The following is a 22258-nucleotide window of genomic DNA, read 5'->3' as shown; positions in this document are numbered from 1 at the left end:
ATTAGTAAAACTCAAGAGTAACAACAGCAATTTTTTTTAGAACTTAGACCAACAAAAGATATTTTCGGGGAGAAATATTTTAACTGATGTTGTTTAAAACTGCCAGCACATGATGACATTAAAAAGCAGACCAACTTTTAGCTGACTGTTGTTTTAACATTCCTCTACAGACTAACATAGTACTTTACTCCCCTCACCAATTGACAAGATACTGTATCACAATAAAAAAGTCAAGTGCTGTGATACAGGGAAACATAGGTATTGTGAGAACAGAAACAAGGGGAAAGGAGTAGGGGAAGAACAATGGAAGTATAATGTCCCAGAAGCCAAGCAAGTGGGAATTCCGAGAAGGATGAAGTCAGTGGTTAGTTGTATCCAATACTATAAAGGATCCCTCCTCTGAATTGGGTGCCAGGGCCAACAGGGAGTAAGGCTTAGAGGTCTCCCTTTACTACTTGGAAAGGTAAAACCAAGTCTGCCTTCCTCTGGCCGGCATGTAAGTTAGTTCAAAGGGAAAATTCTTATCATTGGTCTTAACCATTTCTTAGTATCAGAGGCAGAAATATAGAAGAGCACACATCCTATTAAGCCAATGGCAGGTCTGCATTCTCTAGACCCTAATCCTGCAAAGAACTCAGCCAATGGCCACCACTAGCCCTGATCAGTGCATGAGAAGGGAAGAGAGCCCACTTAGAGGATGGTTTAGGGATAGAGTCTTCTGTCCTGCTCCTCCTGGGCCAAAGTGCCAAATCTCATATAAATGACCACAAACAGAACTGCTTAAGTGGACTACAACTTAGTCCTCACATCTGCTCCCTGTTTACCCCATCTCACTCACGTGAAGAAAGTAGCAAGCATTTGACCACCTTTAAGTCTCTCTTCATTTTTAAACTCCCTTCACTAGGTAGCTCCTGCACCAGTCTGTACTTTTTGGGTGGTGAAGTGGAAATAACCAAAATCACCTGTTATTTTAACCTTTTTATAAACTAATTCAGAAAAGAAAATTAATTTTGTAAATAACAACAACAACAAAATCAGACACTTTTCTCGCAGCAATTGTGACTCTCCACCCCATTCCACTCGGCATTTGGAAGAAATGGAACCAATCAGTAACGAGTTCTAGAACTAGAGAAATCATCCAGCTTTATCAAACCATCTCTCTAAGATTCAATCCTTAAATGCTAGGTCATGGGCCTTTCCCATAATATAGTCTTCCAAACTGTCTTTTTTTTTTTTTTTTAAGTGGAGCCCAATGCAGGGCTTGAACTCACAACCCTGAGATCAAGACCTGAGCTGAGATGAAGAGTTGGACATTTAATTGACCGAGCCATCCAGGCGCCCCCAAACTGTCTTTCTAAAATAAACTTTTTAGAAGTTTTTAAATTTACAGAAAAATTGCAAAGATAGTGCAGACAGTTCCCATATTCCTCATACCCAGTTTCCCCTCTTATTAACATCTTATTTTTAGTATGGTACATTTGTTATAACTAATGAGCCAATGTTGATACCCTATTACTAACTCAAGTTCATACTTTATTCAGATTTCTTTAGTTTTTACCTAATGTCCTTTTTCTATACTAGCACCTCCAAACTATGTTTTAAATCATAAACTAGATTTTTAAATTATAAAAATAGTACATATACATGTTACCTATTCAAATATTGCAGAAGAGCATAAAATAAAAAGTATTACTTTTACTTTCCTTCCCAGTCATACTCCCCAAATAAAACTACTGTTAACAACCTCCTTTGTCCCCTTCCAAAAGTTTTATATGCATATAAATATATATATGTATGTATCTTCTTTTCTATACCAAGGGGTCATATACTTCTCTGTACCTTGTTTTACATACAAGCACCTACGGCCCTAACTTACTTTTTTATTTTTATTTTTTTAAAGATTATTTATTTATTTATTTGACAGAGAGAGATACAGCAAGAGAGGGAACACAAGCAGGGGGAGCGGGAGAGGGGGAAGCAGGCTCCCCGCAGAGCAGGGAGCCCGATGCGGGGGCTCGATCCCAGGACCCTGGGATCATGACCTGAGCTGAAGGCAGACACTCAACCGACTGAGCCACCCAGGCGCCCCCTAACTTACTTTTTTAAATCCACTACCTAGTATTCTATTATATAGATGTATCATAATTTACCAATTCCCTATCAATGTACCTTTAGGTTGCTTCTAGTTTTTCAAATTATAAACAATATTATAAAGTACATATATCGTTATGTACTTGACTAAACATATGTAGGATAGATTCCTATAGTTGAACCAGCAAAGGATATTTGCATTTAAAATTTTCATAGATATTGCCAAATTGCCCTCCAAGGAGACTATAGAACTTTACACTCCCACCAGCTACGTACAAGGCCCTGTGTCCCTGCACCTTCATCAACAATGGGTATGTTATGAAACAAATTGTCCATAATTCCCTGGAATGTCTCAAATGTTCCATCATCCTCCCACCTCCATCTTCAAGTATTCTTTCCTTCCTCTTAGCTTTCCGGTCACTTTTGGTTTTCTTTCTGCCCTCTCTGAGAAGATTGTCCTGTACTTTTTAAAAATTTTGTATTACTGAAGTATCTAGGTGACATACAATATTATACTAGTTTCGGATATACAGCAGAGTGATTTGACAATTCTCTACATGACACAAGGTTCACTATGATAAATGCAGTCATAATCTGTCACCATATAACCTTATTACAATATTACTGACTATATTTCCTATGTTTTACTTCCCACCTCCCTGACTTATTTATTTTCTAACTAGAAGTCTGTACCTCTTAGCCCCCCCTTCACCCGTCTTGCTGTACTTTTTTCTACACGTACACTCTTGATGTCCTTTCCTCACTTCTCCAGCAACCTTGTTTTTCCTGCTCACAAATTTCCCTTATACTTTTCCTGCAGCTCCACATGATTCAACAAAAAACACTCTTCCCCCGCCCTGCTCTCCCAACCTGCTGGCCCTTCTGAACCAAGAGAGAATGTTAATAGGGAAACCTGAAGATCTTTAATCTGGGCCAAAATATCAGAAGGAATAAATTCATCTTGGTGTAACTCTAAAGAAAAAGAACACTGAGAAGAATTCTGCATTGTTTCCTTTGTTAGAGTCGAATCTATTATTTTTTTCTCCTACATTCCTACAAATCCTACACCTGGATTTCCTCTCTCTGAATCAATAGTTCATAATTTTTATTCATTGTTCCTTTTTTTGTTGTTGCTAGAATTGGAGAGGAGGCAAAAGGGTGGAAGGAAAAAAAAAGGAAAAAATCCCAAAGTGGCTGATTGAAGAAGAAGAACAAATGGGCAGGAAGGGTAGAGGTAAGGAGGCAAAGCACAGTTCAAAAAAAAAGCCAACTTCTTAAGTCCTCAAAGGAAAGTTCTTTGCTTTGGCTCCATCACCACCCCCTTCATTCCTGAGCTCAAAAAACAGGATCCTAGTGCAGGAATGGGTTTGAGGGTGGGGAACAGTGGAAGAGGGAGTGAAAGGATCCTATTTCTCAAACTGCAACCCCCCTCCTCATCCCCAACTTCTTATCCAGCAAAGCTCTATCCACCACCAAGAATCAGCTTAATAGAATAAACCACTTAGGGCTGAGGCTCAGAGAAAGTCAAAGGCCCTACAATCTCCTTGCCTATTAAGCTTCTTAGAAGTTAGAATGCTGCTAAAGAAAGTGATATTATGGCCAAGCTACTTAGAAAGAACACAGGGATGCTAAGTTGCAAAGAGGGAGGCCAGTTTGGGAGTTTATGAGCATCTATCGTTAATGAAAGATGATGGGGTAGGGGGTGGATACTGGAGAGGGAGCAAAAGTAGCCAGTGTGAGAACGGGTGCTCTTGTAGTTCTTCAGGTTGAGACTGAGGAGATGGGTCCTTACAGAATGTACAAATGGGATGAGAATCTGGATAAAGAAGTAATTGTTTTTTTAGGATAAAGGGGAAAACATAGCTTCACATAAGCTCCATGTAAGTAATCAGAGAACAAGCAAAAGAAAGCAACCTGCAACAGTTCCTTCCTAGGTCAAATTTCCCAGTGATTTCAGGCATTCCGCCACTTCCTTATCTTCTCCCCAAAATAGCTGGCAGAGTCCACAAGCTTGCTCTCTGAAAGGCTGGCAAGGAAGAGGAGAAAAACAAGACTAACCAAACCCTTTGTTCCCAAATAAAGTCCTGATGGCTTCCTGTCCTTCCCCAGGTAGGAGTTTAGCATGGAATTCTGGTTATTTCCATCCCATGCCAGCTAGGGTAGTTAAAAGGGGGGGGGGCGGGGATCATCAGGTGAGCTGTAGTCTCCTTGCTCCAGCCCCCATTTTACGGGAGCCAAGAAGACCGCACTATAGGTACCGCTCCTTAATGTCAATTGGGAACTCTTTTTTCAGCTATAGAAAGAACTGTCAAACTGCACAAACCCATAAGAGATCAGGGCTCACCAGTCACTGCCCCTATAATGTAATCAAGAATAGAAGCTGGGATTAACTAGAATTTAAATAAAAATTTGGAGAAGAAAAAGAAAAAGAATAGAGGCTGGAGGGGGAAGAGCCTGGTTCAAGGGACTTCAAAACTGTGCCAGAGCCCTTGTGATTGTGACTATTAAATCTAACGTGTATTAAAGGCCTACTTTGTGCCCGGAACTGTTCTTGGGACTTTATTTGCATCTTATATAACTCATTTAATCCTCCTAACAACCCCAGGAGACTGGTGTTAGTGCTAGTCCCACTTTACCCTGAGGAAACTGAGGCACAGAAAGACCAGACGCATCTGTCCTGTCTCAGAGCTGGCTCTCCTTGAGCTGCTCTATCTGTGGAGTGCAGAGCACCCACAAACAGCAGGCTCTGCCCCCCAAACAGCATGAGGAGTTAGCAGATGCTAAACCATCTGCCCCCTCTCCTATCAAGGGGTATATGTGACAAACTGTTTTTTGTTTCGTTTTGTTTGAGATCATAACTAGTAAGTTCCAGACAACACATCAGGGACTGAGAACAGAGATGAGTAAGACACAGTCCCTGCCTCAAGGAACTCCCAGCGCATGTAGGGCGACAGAGGCCTGTGAGTGGGCCAAAAGAGACTGCGCCCTAAGGGCTGCCTCAGTACAAAGGACTCCCACAGTTTCTTCCAGTGTGGACGCAGCCTGGCATACAGACATGAGGTGCCGAGAAGTGTCTGGCGCATCATGAACAGATACAAGTCTTATTCTTATTACCTCACGAATCTGACCCATACACTTCCCTCTCCTGGGATTTTCCTCCTTCCCATTGGCTCTGCAGCCAGATTGCCTGGGTCTGAATCTCATCTCTGCTATCTCTTGCTTCTGTGACAGTGGGTATAGTGCTTAAATGCTCTGGGCCTCAGTTTCCTCACCTGTAAAATGGACATGATAACAATATCGATCTCAAAGGGATTTTATGAGGACTAAACACACAATTACTTGTAAAGCACTCAGAACAGTGTCTGACTCGTGGAAAGCACTCAAAAGGTGTTAGCTCTTCTTATTAGGAGTAGTGCTATGTGCCTGTCTTTGCCCGCAGTCATTTTTCTTGCAATAAAAAGACTGAATTTAAATGCGTCTGGGTATGGTTAGTTTAAGGAGGATAGGAAGTCTCTGGGACTAAATAGGAGAACAGTTCCCCTGGGAAGTTGGAGGAATAACCCTGGAACTTGTTAATTAAGATCTTGTTAATGAATCTGCTTGTTAATGGTCTATTAAATAATCACACAATGAAGTTTACCGCACAAGGAAAGCCTTTTTCAAATGCTTGCTCTTTCCAATCCTCCAGGCTCAGCTCCGACTTTTAAAGATCTCACCTGCGGGGCAAGTCCCTCCAAATCCTTCCAAATCTGATGGCCCTCTTCATCTTGTCATACTTGCCTGGAAAGCATGGCTATTCTTGCAGCCTAGGCAGAAAGCCCTCTTCACCTCAATTCTGTCTATCATTCCTTAGGCCAAGGCATTCTGCCTCTAAGTCAAAATATTTCCCTCCCCAAAGTAGGAATTAGAGTCATGGGCCCTGGGAACTGATAAAGAAAGGCGCTCTGAACTGCTGAGAAGAAAGGCAGAGGGTGAATTCAGTTCAGTGGGAATCCGGCAAAATAATATTTCAGCTCAGATGTCACAGATCTGTACAGAAAGTGGCCTGTCAACCTACATCCACAAAGAGTCCACAAAAATTTGTCCCAAACCACCTAGGAAAATAATGTTTCAGCCGGTGGCGGGGAACATAGCCTCTCTTCTGGAGTCCAGCTGCAAGGCTGGAACTGCAGGTAGGAGGGCTCCCTCTAGGTTGAATACTCAGGTATTTCATAAACCGCTTTGCTCCCCCAAGACCATGCTGCTCCTTAGACAGATGCTCTTGGAAGGGGATGAATACATTGTATGGGGTATGCGTACCTGTTGTGGTCTGTGAGCTTGTGTGCCATTTATACAGTATCTTTTGGATGACAAAACACATCTGTGTTATCTTTCCTGATTCAACAACCCTGTAAAGTAGGGTGCGGATTGTTTGCCACCTTTCATTTTATATATGAGGCGCTGGGGGTCAGAGAGACGGGGATGGGCCCAAAGATACACAGCTTGTAAATGAGAAGCTGGAGCTTCTGGCTCTGTGCTCTTGGCCTGTCACTGAGCTGTTTCCAAAGCCTCTATTTCTAGTCATCACTTCCCACTTGTCAATGTGCCAGGGGGTGCCCAGCCCTGCGGTGGATCCTGTGTGGTCCTTCAGACTATGTCGGAGCGGGTAGAGCCAGCTGGCAACACTCAGCATAATTCGGTCGAGGAAACAGTGACCCTGCGTTCACTTACTCTCACAACAAATATTTATTGAGCCAGGTGCTACAGGAGGAGAAACACTGGGTAGAGTCACATAAGGGGCAAGTAGGCAAATAATTACAATACAATGTGATCAGCATTTTAAAAGGGGAGAGTATGTCAGGAAAAGGACACCACCCCCAAGTCCATGGGTAACATTGATGAGAGTATCTGCCAGTGTGCAGGTGCCTGAACCATCTGAACCTCGAACCAAGCCCCCACTCGCGGTTCATTTAACCTTCTATCCACTGGCAGCTGTCCCCAGAAGGGTTAAAGCTTGAAGCAGAGAGCCAGTCTGCAGGTGTTGGTGACTAATTCAGCCTCTGAGAGATTCCTCTAACCCTCCAACTCTCCGCTAACTCTTATTTCTTTACAAATGAGCATTTTAGCATAAGAAGAAAGCTTAAGGGCTGGGGAAGAGGAGAGAGAAGGCTGGCAAAACCCCTCTCTAGCCCCAACTCGGCAGTATAACAGAAGTGAGCAGCCAAGCTGGCTGGAGCCCAGGAGGCAGCAAAGCGCTCATTGGCTCCCTCACATCTGGCTAAGCACCGTGAGCCCCTCCACTGGGCCACCTTAGAACTACAATATTGTACCAAGACAGGGGCGGTCTGAGCATGTTTGATCAACCGGTCAGCAATAAGAGAGGAAAAGGGAAACAACCCGAGGAGGAACAAAGGCCAAGGGGGCAACTAGAGGCAGCTGGGCAGATCCTACGCCTAACAGAAGAAAGATACCGTCTTAAGTGGATCCGGTATCTTCACTCTTACCATTCCGGGCTTCTGACTGGGACCCCAGCCTCTTCCTCTCTACTTGCTCATACTGATTGCCCTTCCTCCAAAGCTGTTCTCCTTGGTGAAAACTTCCCTCTGAGACTCTTACCTTTGGTGAGTGACACACACTTTAAGGAGTCTAAGAATCACCTGCTTGCTAAATATACAGATTTCCAGGTCACATTCCATGTGATTCTGATTAGGAGGTCTGGAGTGGGCCCTGGGAATCTGCATTACAGGTCATATTTCCCCCCCACCCCACCCCCAAACCACCCCTTCCTCTATCACCATCACAAGTGGTAGGGAAACTGGTGGTCCTTAGTTCACAGTTTAAGAAACCCAGCCTTGGGAATGGCTCCTCCCGAGATCCCAGAGAGCTCCTGTTGTCTGTTATTTTATATTATCTTTCTTTTTTCGTATATACATCCTAACCACTCACCTTAACCATAGGCCCTCAAGAAGAGGAAGTATCATCTAGTTTTTTGACTCCTCTGCAAACAGCCCTGAGCACTGCACTCTACAGGAAATGCTGTGGATGTTGAGTGATGACCACGATAAGAGGCCAGGGGAAGGAAAACCACAACCAGGATGGCAGAGTACCGAGGCCCTGGCTGGAGGGAACTGTTTTTAGTATGCCTATGTGTGCCAGCCTGGGACAACGGTTTGCCTTGCCTCCTTTTTTTTCTTTTTCAATAGTCTTGGCACTACACGCCTAACCTCCCTCATGAAAGTCACGCCTGAGCAAAGCACCTCCCGTAGGAAACTTCGCCAAGAAATCCTGCCAAGAATCCTGGGTGCTGTGTGGCTTAGTTTAACGGTCAGGGAGTACTTTAGATCTTGGGACCTATCAGATCTCTGTGCAGGCAAAGTATACAGCTGAGCATGAACTTGAGTAAAAAGACCAGGGCCCTTGATCTATCCCCCCAAACATCATCAGGGTAATGGGCTTCCATATTCAACAAATATTTCCTGAGTACTTTGTACCAAGCATGGTTCCGGGTGCTCACAGGTCTTAAGATATCATATGTCATTAGAAAGTATTTTATAGTGGCTTATCTTTAGAGAGTTACTTTTGTTTTGTTTTTGTTTTTGTTTTGCACAGTGAAGGAAACCAACAAAATGGTAACCTACTGAATGGGACTTCTCCCATACGCAAGTGATATATCTGATAAGGGGTTAATATCCAAAATATATAAAGAATTTATACAACTCAAATACAAAAACCACAAATAATCCAATTAAAAATGGGCAGAGGACCTGAATAGACATTTTTCCAAAGAGGACATACAGAGGGCCAACAGACACATGAGAAGATGCTCAACACCACTCATCATCAGGGAAATGCAAATCAAAACCACAGTGAGATATTACCTTACACCTGTCAAATGGCTAGAATCAAAAACACAAAAAATAACAAGTATTGGCGAGGATGTGGAGGGAAAATACACTGTTGGTGGGAATACGACTTGGTGCAGCCACTGTGGAAAACAGGATGGAGCAGTCTCAAAAAATTAAAACTAGAATTGCCATATGATCCAGGAATTCCTCTAGTGGGTATTCACCCAAAGAAAATGAAAACACGAATTCAAGAAGACATATGCACCCCTATGTTTATTGCAGCATTATTTACAAGAGCTAAGATATGGAAGCAACCCCATTCAAGTAGATGAATGGACAAAGAAGATGTGGTGTTATATATATATATATATATATATATATATATATATATATATATATACACACACACACACACAATGGAATATAACTCAGTCATAAAAAAGAATGAGATCTTGCCATTTGCAACACGGAGGGACCTAGAGGGTATAATGTCAAGTCAGTGAGAGAAAGACAGATACCCTACAATTTCACTCATATGTGGAGTTTAAGAAACAAAACAAACAAAGGAAAAAAGAGACCAAAAAACAGACTCTTAAATACAGAGAATAAATTGGTGGTTACCGGGGGGGGGGGGGGGGGGGGGGGGGGGCGGGTGAGTGGGGGATGGGTGAAATAGGGGAAGGGGATAAACGGGACACTTATTTTTTTTTTTTAGGGATTTTTTATGTATTTATTTGACGGAGAGAGACACAGCGAGAGCGGGAACACAAGCAGGGGGAGCGGGAGAGGGAGAAGCAGGCTTCCCGCGGAGCAGGGAGCCCAAGGCGGGGCTCGATCCCAGGAGCCCGTGATCATGACCTGAGCCGAAGGCAGACGCTTAACGACTGAGCCACCCAGGCGCCCCAGGACATTTATTCTGATGAGCACTGAGTAATGTACAGAATTGTTGGATCATATTATATGCCTTAAACTAATGTTTCTACTACTCTATGTTAGTTATCTCCTATATCTACTATTGTATGTTAGTTATGCTTCAACAAAACAAACAGACAAAACAGAAGAAAGTTACTTTTAAAACAAGACCCTACATGATGCTGGGCTTCAGAAGCATATAAGCACCAAACGAATGTTCTCACGAACACCCGGCTATAGGATGAAGTACTACAGAGATCCAGGGTCATGTCTCAGGTCCTGGCAGACAGAAATTCTATTTTTACTTTATCATGAGCAATCCTTGGCAGCTCTGGAGTTCTTTCTTCCACTCTCAGATGCTATACTTTGTCCAGAAAGGCAAACTGCCACACCTAGCCCCTTTGAATACAGTAATTCCTTCTTGATTTCCAGATTATCAGCTTAAAGGTCACTAGCTCCAGAAAGTTATCCACACTCATTGACAAGAGTAGGTGCTCCCACTTCTAATCCCATGGCATTTTATACTTCCCCTATTGTAGTACTTTTCACAACATCCTGTGATTGCTTGCTAAACTTTAAGCTCTAGAAAGGCAGGGACTATATATAATCTGCCTTGCTCATTATTGTATCCCTAGCACTTAGCATAGTGCCTGGAACAATGCAGGTACTTAGTAAATACTGACTGAATAATTAAATGAATTAATGAGTGCATCGTACTAGCAAGATGGAAACTAAATCATGCCTCATGTACTCCGCCAGTTTTATCCATACTACACCAATAAACACCTAAAATAAGCAGCAGTGTTCCTCCTGCGGTGCCAAAACTATAAGGAGGCAGAACTGAGGCTCATAGGATCACCCCAGTACAGACTCCAGGAGGCACTGCCCATGACCAAAGATGGAAATAATGCTCCAAAGTCAATATAATGTCACCAAGAGCCTGAGAGGTAAATCAGCCGTAAGCCACAATGCCAGCCCTCTCAGAGACTTGATGGCAAGATCTCTCAAGTCATTCAACTTCTCCTAGACCCAGCTTTCTCGTGAAGAGGGTATTAGGCCCTTCAGCAGCAGGTACCCTCTTTAAATAAAGAACAAATGACAGGAAGAAGCTACTTACACCGCCATGGGAAGCTGTAAGAAAAGGGCAGCGTTGGCAATGAGGCATCTCCGCAGTTAGGAAAGGGTTAAGCTCAAATGTCTGTCTGGGATCTCTTACCAGTAAATCAGCCTTGACTGCTGCTCAGGCTGAATGAAGCCCCACCAGGTTGGCCTGTCAGGAAGGAAGCCCATGCGTCCAGACTTTTGTTGTTCTAAGGATTTTTTTTTTTTTTTTTTAATTTTACTGCTCAGGAAGGAAGCCAAAGCCTAGGCCCTAACTGCAGTCCTGCTGATTCCTTACCCCACCACGCACTACTGCCTTCGCCTCTCCATCCACCTCTTGGGTCCAACTCTTCTCTTTTCTGGAATTCCTTCCTTCCATTGACTTTGGCATTTGGGCCTAAATCTCAGACTTTCCCCCCTTCTTTAGCAACTCAAAATTAAAAATGGTGAGCATTTCCCTTCCTATCTCCTGTATACCTTTGTGTCTCTATGTGGGAAGGACTGGGGATAGGGAGAGAGGAGAAGTGGGTGCTCTTTACCACCAACACTGACCTGAACCCCTTCTCTGCCACAGAGCCATGAAGGAATTGATAAGGATTGAGGAGTTGGCCTCAACTGGCCGCCAATGGCTATTTCTGCTACATACATACGTGCACAGGAGACTTTTCAAACCCAAGCCCCTATATTTAAATAATAGACTCAAATCCACAGTCCTCAGGCAGAAGGTCAGTCTTGCCCACTCCCATCCCCCTACTCCCGACCTCTCCCACTGACGTGCAGAATCATTCTCTGATATTCCCAAACCCCATGGGACTTTCTTTCTACAAAGAAGAAAACACTGAGTTTATTTGTGCACTCAGGGTAATGGACAGCCCTCTTTTACTCCTAGGAAAATGCACGCAGACACCATGGAAGAGGCCTATCCCCGCCCAATCCTGCCCTCCCCTTCCCTTGCTAATCCCTCCTCAGCAGCTCCCCCAGCTCAGTCCTGCTGCTGTATTTCTCTCCTGACCTACAAGGCCCCTTCAAGCCCCGTCCTAAGCCTCCCCCAAGCAGAGACAATCCATCATGCTGTGGGACTGTGACACACACAGATGGGGGAAGGTTCACAGATTTCTCTCACACAGGCAAGAGGGTAAAAGTGCCTGTGTAACTTAAAATCTAGGGACATACTAGAAACTCTGGGACTTCGAATTCTAATACCAAATACCATTGCAGAAAATCTGATTACATATAGCTCAAATCTCTACCACAAACAATTCTAATGGTCCATTTATTTCAAGTGATACCCGATAATACAAAGTTCCAGAATAAGAAAATATAATGAGATCTGGATTCTCTGACCTGGGCCACTGCCTAGATACCTAACTAACCCTGGTCAGGTCCCTTCCTGACTCAGACTCGGTTTCTTTAACTCTAATATTGCCTTGCTTCTAAATAAAATGGAGGGAGAAAGAGGTCAGAGGGCCACCAGGGCTAATCCTGGTGGATGGGTAATCATGAAGGGAGGTGAAGCAGCTGGCTATCACAGCAAAGGGCTCTGAGACTTTATCTCTCCCTTTTTCCACGTTGCCATAAGGCATGAGTGTGTGAAAGGATCCTACATACATGCTAGTTGTTAATGACCCTGTGTTTGGCTACTTCAGTGCTTCTAACAATGAAGATTATACCACCAGATTATCCTTGAAATAAGTCATTATGTATTGAATGCTTAGTATGTATGAGGAACTGTTCTGAGCATTACCTGTGTACTTAATCTCATTCAGTCCTTCACAACAGCCCTTTAAGGTTGTATAATTCCCATTTTACAGGTGAGAATACCGAGACCCAAAGAGGTCAAGTAATTTGCCTAGGGTCACAGAGTAGGTAAGATAAAGGGTCAGGATTTTACTCCAGAGGCTGAACTCATAACTACTACGTTATATTGTCTTCCCACCTTTGATCTGAAACATCTTCAGGTTGAGGCTCAAAGGGGTAAATGCAACATTTATTCCTCTCACAGGCATTTATTCTGCTAGGCCACGCTGACTTGGTATAAATCACACCAACCCAAAACGCAAGGCCAAACGAGAGCACTATAGGATTAGCTGGCACCTAAATGGGAATCATATACCTGAAAATAAAGCAAAGGTCTCTCCGGGGCTGGCCCTTGCCCCCTCCCTACAGCTTTCTCACAGATGGATGCAAAGCCATAAGTCTCAGCCTGCAAATGAATTTCAGTGGAAAAAGACAACCCTCATCTGGTGAGTCACACTCAGGCTTACTGGGCTTGATTTCTCATGAGACTGTACCAAAAGGTTCCTTCTTCACACATACAGCTCTAGACTTTCCTAAAGCTCCATGCCTGCTGAACAGAATGTACTGGATGCAGCACCATGTCTTCCCCCAAAAAACACAACTTTCATTTCCTCTAGGTCATCTTCAATCAGAACACATTCCACAGAGAAAATTGACGGTCAAATGTCTGAATTGCCAGATGGTTATATGTGTCTACAAAACCCCCACATCACTTGTCTGTTTCCAGCTTCAACCAAGACCTGGGTAGGAACTTGTTTTTTTTTAAATACACATCAAAAGCAGATCAGCATTTGTGGACTCCATGATAGGGGATGTAATGCTGTGAGAAAACATTTGGGAAGGGGATAGCCTCTGATCTTAGGTTTCTAGAGTGTTAGGTGAGAAAAGCAAATTTTAAATTATTTTTTAAGCTAGGAAAGATTCTTTTGGTACCCCCAAATAATCAAGACAATAAGTCTATATTTGAGATAGGCAATTTCACATATCTCTTGAAACTCCCTACCTACTTTTGTCATTATTAAATCTCAAGGCATAAATAAATTCTTCTTTTCTTTCCTCCGACCTCTATACCTTTGGGATAGCATGGTCTAATAGATATTATCCAGCGCAATGCTGAAGAGTGGCAAACTGCTGAAAACTTGGAGAAAAAATTAGATTATAATCACCACCATTAATTTATTCAATACTCAACTATTACTTACTGAACCCTTTGATGTGATTGGCACCAATGCCCCAGAAATTTTTTTTGGCACTAAAACTAAACTGTGGTTAAGATTATAGAAAAACCTAACCCATTGGGTAAAAATGGAAGGGAATGAATTCCTCCTGTTTACTTAGCATCTACCAGGTTTGCTGATTCATACCACAGCCTATCTTTTCTCTAGCCCTAAACCCATAGTTCTAAATCAGGATCTTTTCCTGGAAAGGGCCTAAGTAAGAGAGAGACTAAGTAGGTGAAAGTTCTTTTGCAGAAAATTCTCCTCCTTGCCCAAAGAAAGAGAGATTTACAAATTCCCACCCACAGCACACACTTGTAGGTTCTGTTCAGCCACAAACGCCACAATTTAAATGGTATTTTTTAAAACGTGAAGGCATTTTAGCTGCTCTACAGCAATAAGTTATCCCCAAGTCTGCAGTTCATCTGTCTTTGGGGGGAGATGGCACTGGGAAATGCTGTTAAACTGCTGGAAGACAATATGCAAATCCAAAGATTACTGTAATTTTGGTGTTACAATTGTGTGGATTTTACACTTAAAATGTATCATCACTCCACATCCCAAGTATTTATAAAGAGTACATTCCAATATGTATGCTGATATTTATTGACCAGGTGGATGTGGTTAATAAGACTTAAAAATATGAAAAACCATTATGAAAATATAACTATACTAAATGTATTGTCACTCCAAATGCCGAGTATTTACAAAGAATACATTTCAATGTGTGCTAATATTTATTAACCAGATGGATGTAGTTAACAAGGGTTAAAAATAAGAAAAACTCATATAAAAATATAATTCTATTTTTTCAGTTTCCTCTTCTGCCTAATGAGGAAAGGGGATGGGGAGGGAGAGCAACTTTTGTTATTAGGATACAATGTGTGTTTTTTGTTTTCAAACAAAAAAGGGCCACCAAATAATCAACCTGGGGCCGCTGACCGGAAGGCAGCCCCGGAAAACTTCCCGTGGGAAGAGTTCCAGAAATTGCCCGGACTTTAACAAGCCCCGCTGTGCTGGCTGAGAGCCTCAGACCGTCAGAGGCGACCGAGACTCGCCTCGCCCGAATACCGGCCATCCTGCGGATTCACGAACCCCAGGACTTGGGAAACATTTCCCGGAACGTTTTACAAATGTGAAAAGCAAGACGGGGAAAACATTTCGAATCTACAGGAGAAACCTCAAAGCCGTCGGGTGCCGAGGGAAATGCTAGCTCCAGAAGCGCGCGTACACACGTCCGTCCTCCTCGACGCGCCCCCGCGCCCTCCCCCACACCCTCCTCCCACTCCCGCCCCCCACCCCTCGCCCCCCACGCCCCCTCCCCGCGCGCTGGCCGCCCCACGCCCGCGCGGGGTCCCCTCGCCTCCTCACACCGCCACCCGCCAACCCGCACCTCCCGCCCTGTCCATCACCCCGACCCCCGCGTGGGCGTGCCCCCCCCCGGTCACACTCGCTCCCTGTCCCTTCACCCCGTTCCCACACTCCCTCTGCGGCTCAGACGACAGGACAGGAAACCGACCGAGGGCTCGGTTCCTAGTGCGACCTGGGGGCGCGGGGAGGTGGAGGGCGGGGCGGGGGGTGGGGGACCAGGCCCGCCCGCGGGTCCCGGCCGCAGGCGGCGGCGGCGCGAGCCTCGCGCGGCCCTGGGTCGGCGCCCGGAGTTCTCCCGCAGCCTCCGAGTCCGGCCGAGCGACGGCGAGGTCACCAACATTTCTGAAACCACTTGAAAGCCATCTCGGTGGCCGAGGCTGGGGGGTCCTTTCCAAGTGAGCCAACGGTGCCCGCTCTGTGGTCCTTCCTCCCCCTGGCCGGGCCTCGCGCCTCTCCGCGCCCCCTCCCCCAAACGATCAATTACCAGCCACCCTTCTGCCGGGAGCGGCGAGGGGCTGGCTGGCGGCCGCGAGGAAACGGCAGCCCGGATCACTTCTGCATGACAATTGATGGGAGGGAGGGCGCGAGGCGAGGAGGGAGGACGGCTGCGGTGTCCGTTTTCTCACCATGGTGATTAGGCATTCCGGCCGCGCGAGGAGGCAGCCGCCGACCAGAGCGGCGCGGCGTGGAGCGAGGACAGGGGAAGAGAGCGAGAGCGGGAGCGGGAGCGAGCCCAGCCGCCGGGCGGGCGGCGGGCGAGCGGCGCGATGAGCCAAGCCAAGCCAGGCCAGATGGCTCTGCAGCCATCAGGGACTGCTCCCGTCCAGCCCGGCCCCACTTTAGCTGTGCAAACATTTCTTTATCCCAACAAGACAATTAAACCCAGCAGCATGAAAAGGAGTCTCCATGACTGTGCTGGGAGTGAACAACCAGAAACAACCACACATCACAGGAGTTCTTGCCCTCCATCCCCAGAGGGAGGAGAAAGGGGGCTCCAGGAGAAATCCGGGAGCAGCTGAGCGACAACTGGGCTAGGTCTGGGCAGTCAGTACGGAGGGAACCATCTGACCCATCTCCTCTGGTGATCCGCTGGCCCTTTCAATGGTGGTCATCTGCTCCAGCTACAATCCAGAAGTTGAGCCTGGTGACCTGACAACTGTCCCAAACATTTTCCCCAGCAAGAACAATTCTCCTAAAAGCCCAGGTTAGGGTCCCTGGCCACTCCAGTCCCAGAGTCCTTGGGAAGTATCCCCCCTTAATACCACCCCCATGATGTAGCTGGGACTCCTCATTCCAGGCTGCCCTTGGGCTTATGTGGGCTCAGCTGATCTGATTGTTAGGACACAGGGTCTTCGATGATACATGCCTTTATAAAGACACATTCTCCCCCCCCCCCCCCCCCCCCCCGCCCCAGTACAAAATACCATCTCCTACTCAGGGCTTTTCGGGCCCAAGAATGACTTTTCAAATACATCAAAGATGAGAGCAAAGCAGAACATCCAGGAACTGCTGTGAGCCACCCCGTTTCCTGCCTACCTGTGAATCTGCCTGACACAGGCAAGGGCCAAAGAAACAGGGCCACTCTAGGGTCAATGCCCAGTGCCCGTCCCTGAGATGAATCAGAAGGCAGGGCCAGTCATTGCTCCAACTGGGACAGTTCTTTTCCTCTTAGCCCTTTGGGGAACATGCATATAGCCAACTCCAATTTGGGCTGACTGAGTGGAATGACTGGCAGGCTGCCCCCCCCCCCAAGAAAACAAAACAAAACAGAAAAAACCCAAAACCAAAAACCTGTGTCACCCGGGCAGGAATCTGGGCCCAGGGGTGGCCAACAGAGAACAACAAGGAAATGCACATGATAAGAGCCAGGGTGCTAAGGGAGTAATAAATGTATAGATTCTAGCACAAGGCAGCAGACAATACTTATCTTCCCTTTTGTTGTAAAGTTTCCTTAATGAGGAGATGTTTATTTTAAAAGCCCTGGGAAACATATCTGTAGACACTTCATATATATGTAAGACACACGTGGACTATTCGTAATTGGTCCATAAATTTTAGCATCATTTCCCTGGACAAGAAGCCTTGGAGACTGGTTCAGGGAGTGACAATAAACAGGAGTTACCTCAGTTCCCTTCCTGGGGAATTACACATCCTCCATGAACGGCTTCTCACAAAACACTTCTCCTTTTCTCCAGGGCAAATAAGTCAGTCCTGTTGAGTAAAGCCTTCTTTTTTCCATAGAACCCAACACCTACCTCACGAATCACCTGTGATGCCAGGTAGGTGAACGGGCAAGAACTGGAAATCATCTACTAGGAGAGACAATACTTTACCCAAATAGCTACATTTTGGTCTACAAAAATGCATATTTAATTACAAAAGAAATCCTGCCTATCAGCACCCAGATTTAAGGAAAGAACACGTGTGCATTACACCATGTCTGCAGGCCCCTCTTTCAAATGCTCTCACATGTGGACATATCTGCATATGGATGCAGTGTGTGAGCAGGGGGTGGCTGCGACAGTAAAAATTGTCAGTGTTTCCATTGTAAAACTGATTTTTCATTGACCTAAAACTCAGTCATAAAACTTCTACTCTAAGTAAAGGACACACACACATACCCATACTCGGCCCCCCACCCCCCAAAAAAAACCCCTAAAGCTAAGTGCCTATTTAGGAGTTTTACTGTTGTATTTAATTAAACCATTTTTTTTTTACATTTTATGAGAAAAATTTATTTATATGAAGAGAACTGAAAAATAAGTCAACCACATCAGAAATTAACTCTAAATTTTAAGAATAAAAAACTAGAATATATATGGTTAATTTTGGAAATCTGACCAAAAGCCACTGCATCCTATTACTTTGCTCTTTTGAACACTTTCTATCCTCTCTGCTGGCCTCCCCACCCCCCTCACTGCCCCATCTGCCCCTTAAGCTCTCCCTTTGGAAGCAGTCTTGTACACTGTCACTCGATTATCTGAGAAATATTACTTATTTCAAAACGGTTCTGTAGGGAGGACCTGAAAGGCATCTAGTGGGAATAATCAGGCCTTCTAACGGCCCTTAAATATGTATTTACATAAAACAGACCATAAATATTCCGACACACGTCGGCATATGACAGGAGCCAAGAAAGCTGCTGCAGACTTTGTCACAGTGCCTCTTCAACCCTTCCCCACAGAAAAATGTTTCTCCCGCCTTCCAAAAACTCAAAATCAAAAGCACAAACGCTACCCAGTACAGCCCTGGGAAGGCTGCTCTGCCACCTAAGGAAAGAAAGGGAGGAAGGAGCCCAGATCCAGGGCTATCACAGCCTAAGAGGCTCCTCTTCACTTTGCACCTTTGTTTCTTATTAAAGATTAGTCACAAATGCAACTCTAGATAATAATGTGGTTGTGCAAAACGTCCTACACTCACAGACACGCCTCTAGGTTTTATGTTTGGGTAAGAGAAAAAAGAGAAGACAAAGTACTCTCTAAAGAAAAATATTTTAAGCAAATAAAAGGGGAAAGGGTTCCAATTTCTATAACACTACAATTTGAAATAAAGAAGTTTCCCCACTCTTCTGATCAGAATCTCATTAATTTCAAGGTCAGAACTCCATTTCACTTTGGGAGATAGACTCATTTAATTTTTCTCCACCCAGGCGTATTCCTGTGTGAGAGATCCAACTCCATGGGGGATGGCACCACCACACAATGCAAACCAGGCAAACAGAAGAGTTATGGCTTTGACACTCAGAGGGGGAATGGATAGACACATCTATGAGTTCTGACTTGACTAACAAGCTTCCTCCTGCTCTGGGGGTCTGACCCAGGTTTGGGCTAAAAAGAGAGAAAAATGGAGACCAGCCGGATCTGTTGGGTGAGAAGAAAGGAATCTTGATCTCCAGATGTTACTTTGCAGCACTGTTAGGTTTGAGAGGATTGCATCTTCAACTTGTATTTGGAGCAAAAAGGGACAGAATCTGTCGCACTCTCACCCGGGCCAGCTTTAGCCAGAGGTCAGATTACAGCTTGCCTTGATCACTTGCACACTGACAAATGAAAACTGCACTAAAGTAAAACACAACAGATCCAACCCAACGCCAGTGTCTTCAGCAGGTATACCCGGAAAGCAAGATGGTAATGCACACGTCAGCTGTCCAGAAGGAGAGGCAGAGGAAGAAGAGCCCAGGCAAAGTAAGAGAACACACGGGCCCTCGTGCTGGCAGCTTGTCCCTGAAGTGGGGAGGTCTCGGGCTTACAGACGCTGACATAAAAGACACACTTGCAACATATTTCAAAACCAAAGAGCGATGGATTTACAAGGCAGGTTGATTTTATGATGACTTTTATTGAAAAGGTACGCTGGGTTTAGGCAGATGCCTTTTAGCGCAGGAAAGTTAACACAGTGCCTAATTCAAGGAGACAGCCTGAGGAAGCAGCGCCGACAGGGGAGAGAGTGGCAATGTCTCTATTACTCTCCTCGGCATCATAAAGAGAAGAGAAAAAAAAAAGGTATTTGTGTTGGTGGTTATAGAGAGGACAGGAGCACAAAAAAATAGAGAAGGGGAAAGCAAACCTCAGATGTAGTTTTCTTAAGAAAATAAAATAAAGCAAACCTTAGAACAAAGGGTTGGGTGGAAAAACACCCTCAGTTCATAAATTCTCACCAGGCTTGAAGAAAACTGCTCTGCCTACCCATAGCCCAAAAACGTTAGAACACAATTATTTTCTGATTCTATTAGAGGAGAAGATTGCAGGGTTCAGCACTCCTGGTCTACAAGTTCCAAATAAAGGTTTAGTTCCAACTATTAGCGAGGATCGCCAAAGCTCAACGAGGCACTGAAAGAACATGAGAAAACTGTTCCATAAGCAGAAATTAATAATTGTTGTGAACATCAAATATGGAGCAGTCACACAGGTCAACCGTGTCTAGTCCTAAAAGTGAGCCCCAGGATAAGCATCCAGCAAACCTGTTAAATCCCAAGAGAAGTCGGCTTTATCGCAAGGAAAACACAGCTGTTTGAAATGCTTTATGGTGATTGACGACACCTTTGTCCTTCTCTGAAAAATAGCCTCATGTGGACAAGGGCTGAGAGTTGGGAAAATAAAATCACGTGGAGTCCACTGGATGTGATACAATGGAAAAGCTAAAAAAAAAAATGCTCAGAGAAATATAATGAGGATAGCAAAGAGAGGAGGCATGGATGAGTTTCTTCAGGCCCCCCCCAAATTTCCTAGGAACCTACGCTTTCTAATAAAATGACATTCACTTCAGTATATATATATAGCACCCTTCTTCACTCCAGAATCCCCAGAGAATAAGCCAATCATGCCCCAGGGAGAGGCAGCGTGGAGGCCGACTTGCTTCTGGCTACCTTCAGAAAAACATGTCCTCCCAGAACTGTCAATGCTCATCGACAAGAGACAAGTAAATGTTAGCACTCTGCAGCCATCGAGTGGGAAGTACCTGGCCCTCCCCATTCCTAGGAGCATGAAAACTGCCAGCGACCTGTTGAACACTACTGTGAGGCAGGGTTTGCTGGGGGTAGGGAAGGCTCACACCAAAGTACTTACATCTGTCATTCCGATCCTCTGGGCTAGAAGAGGCTTCCCGATCCGAAATGAGGCCAGAGACAGCAAAAATCTTCTTCCCAGTATCGTCAACCTTAAGTGAACCGGGGGAGCTAGATGGCAGCTGTGTCCCAAAGTCATATTCCTTGCCATCTGCATCTGAGAAGCGCAAGTGGGGAGACTCTGTGTCATGGCAGTTCTTAAGTCGCTTGGCCGGCGTAAAGGCTGACTGATAACTCTCCCGGTCCTCAGTGGAAGCAAAGGGACGGAAAGCCCCCACTCCACTATGATTTAGCATACTGATTGGGGTGCAATCTAGATTTGGGGGAGCAAACTGAGGGTGGAGGTGTAGTAAAGAAGGGGGGAAATCACGATTGGCAAAAGTGCCTGGCACCCCACCTTGCCGATGGTACATAGAGGCAAAGGTATAGGAACCGTTGGTGAATGGAATATGCACGTCCTTGTCTACTGAGACAGGTACACCAAAGGGTCGTGGCTGCTGACAAGGGATGGAAGCATCGCGGCTGGCCTCAGCCGTGGACGCCAGGACCATCAGTGCTGGGGATGCCAGCGGGTTGGGGAGGTAGGATGAGTTCTCCATCTTGAAGGCTGCCCGGTGTAAGTCCATCGGAGTCTCTTTCTTAGGCTCGTGTCACACAAGAAGCAGTCTTCCCTGGGAGGGAGGCCGAGCGGCACCTTGGATCAGGGCAGGGAATATTACTGGGGAATCATCCCCTTCTAAGACCTGCGGAAACAGCAAAGAGAAAAAAAGAGGGGGGAGGACGGTCAAGGGGGGAGGAAAAAAAGGGAAACCCCAAGTGATCGAAACACCATCCTTCTGGCTTACAGATGCTCGGGCAAGAGACACCACAGGCTTTAGGAGCCGGTGGGCAGCAGCATCAGACCATTTTCATTCAGGAAAATCAATAGACAACTTACTGTGATGTACGCGTAGCTGACTTTGGTCCCTACACGTTCCGGGTGAAATGCGCCTGAGCCCAGCAAAGGAAAAAAAAGCATAAAACCTCCAAATACAATATTCCCTGAGCAAATGAGCTTTGGAAGGCCAAGTCACCCAGTAGATTAGGTGGGGTCTATATTTTAAAGGGTTTCCACCTGCACACACCTCTCATGGCAGCCCTGATGTTCAAACAGAGGCAAGGTTCTACCTATATGACCCCCCACAAACACATTCTCTCTTCATCTCCCCTGACAACACCCTGGTGCTGAAAAATTCCTAAATCAAGCACATCTAGACCATCTGTACATGCTAGTCGGTACGAATTGTACGTGTGGATAAATCACACACATTGGCACATACATCAACACACATCTTCATGTATCATCTAAGGCTATTTCCAGAAAAAAGTGCTATGTGAAGAGA

At 45.2% G+C, this 22258-nt stretch overlaps 1 protein-coding gene across 2 annotated transcripts in view; it reads right to left on the bottom strand.

The window, feature by feature from the left end:
* The window catches only part of RNF220 (ring finger protein 220), a 221035-nt gene that overhangs the window by 192709 nt on the left and 6068 nt on the right, over positions 1 to 22258 (bottom strand). For both annotated transcript variants that reach the window (XM_027599911.2, XM_027599918.2), the window contains exon 2: positions 20878 to 21619. In XM_027599911.2, the coding sequence (XP_027455712.1) occupies positions 20878 to 21502 (625 nt within the window). In that variant the 5' untranslated portion in view covers positions 21503 to 21619. The remainder of the gene's footprint in view (positions 1 to 20877; positions 21620 to 22258) is intronic.

The sequence above is a fragment of the Zalophus californianus genome, chromosome 4 (genome assembly GCF_009762305.2).
Source record: "Zalophus californianus isolate mZalCal1 chromosome 4, mZalCal1.pri.v2, whole genome shotgun sequence".
In the NCBI taxonomy this organism is placed as follows: domain Eukaryota; kingdom Metazoa; phylum Chordata; class Mammalia; order Carnivora; family Otariidae; genus Zalophus; species Zalophus californianus.
The sequence above is the reverse complement of the archived record's forward strand: the minus strand, read 5'-3'. Positions and strand labels throughout refer to the sequence as shown.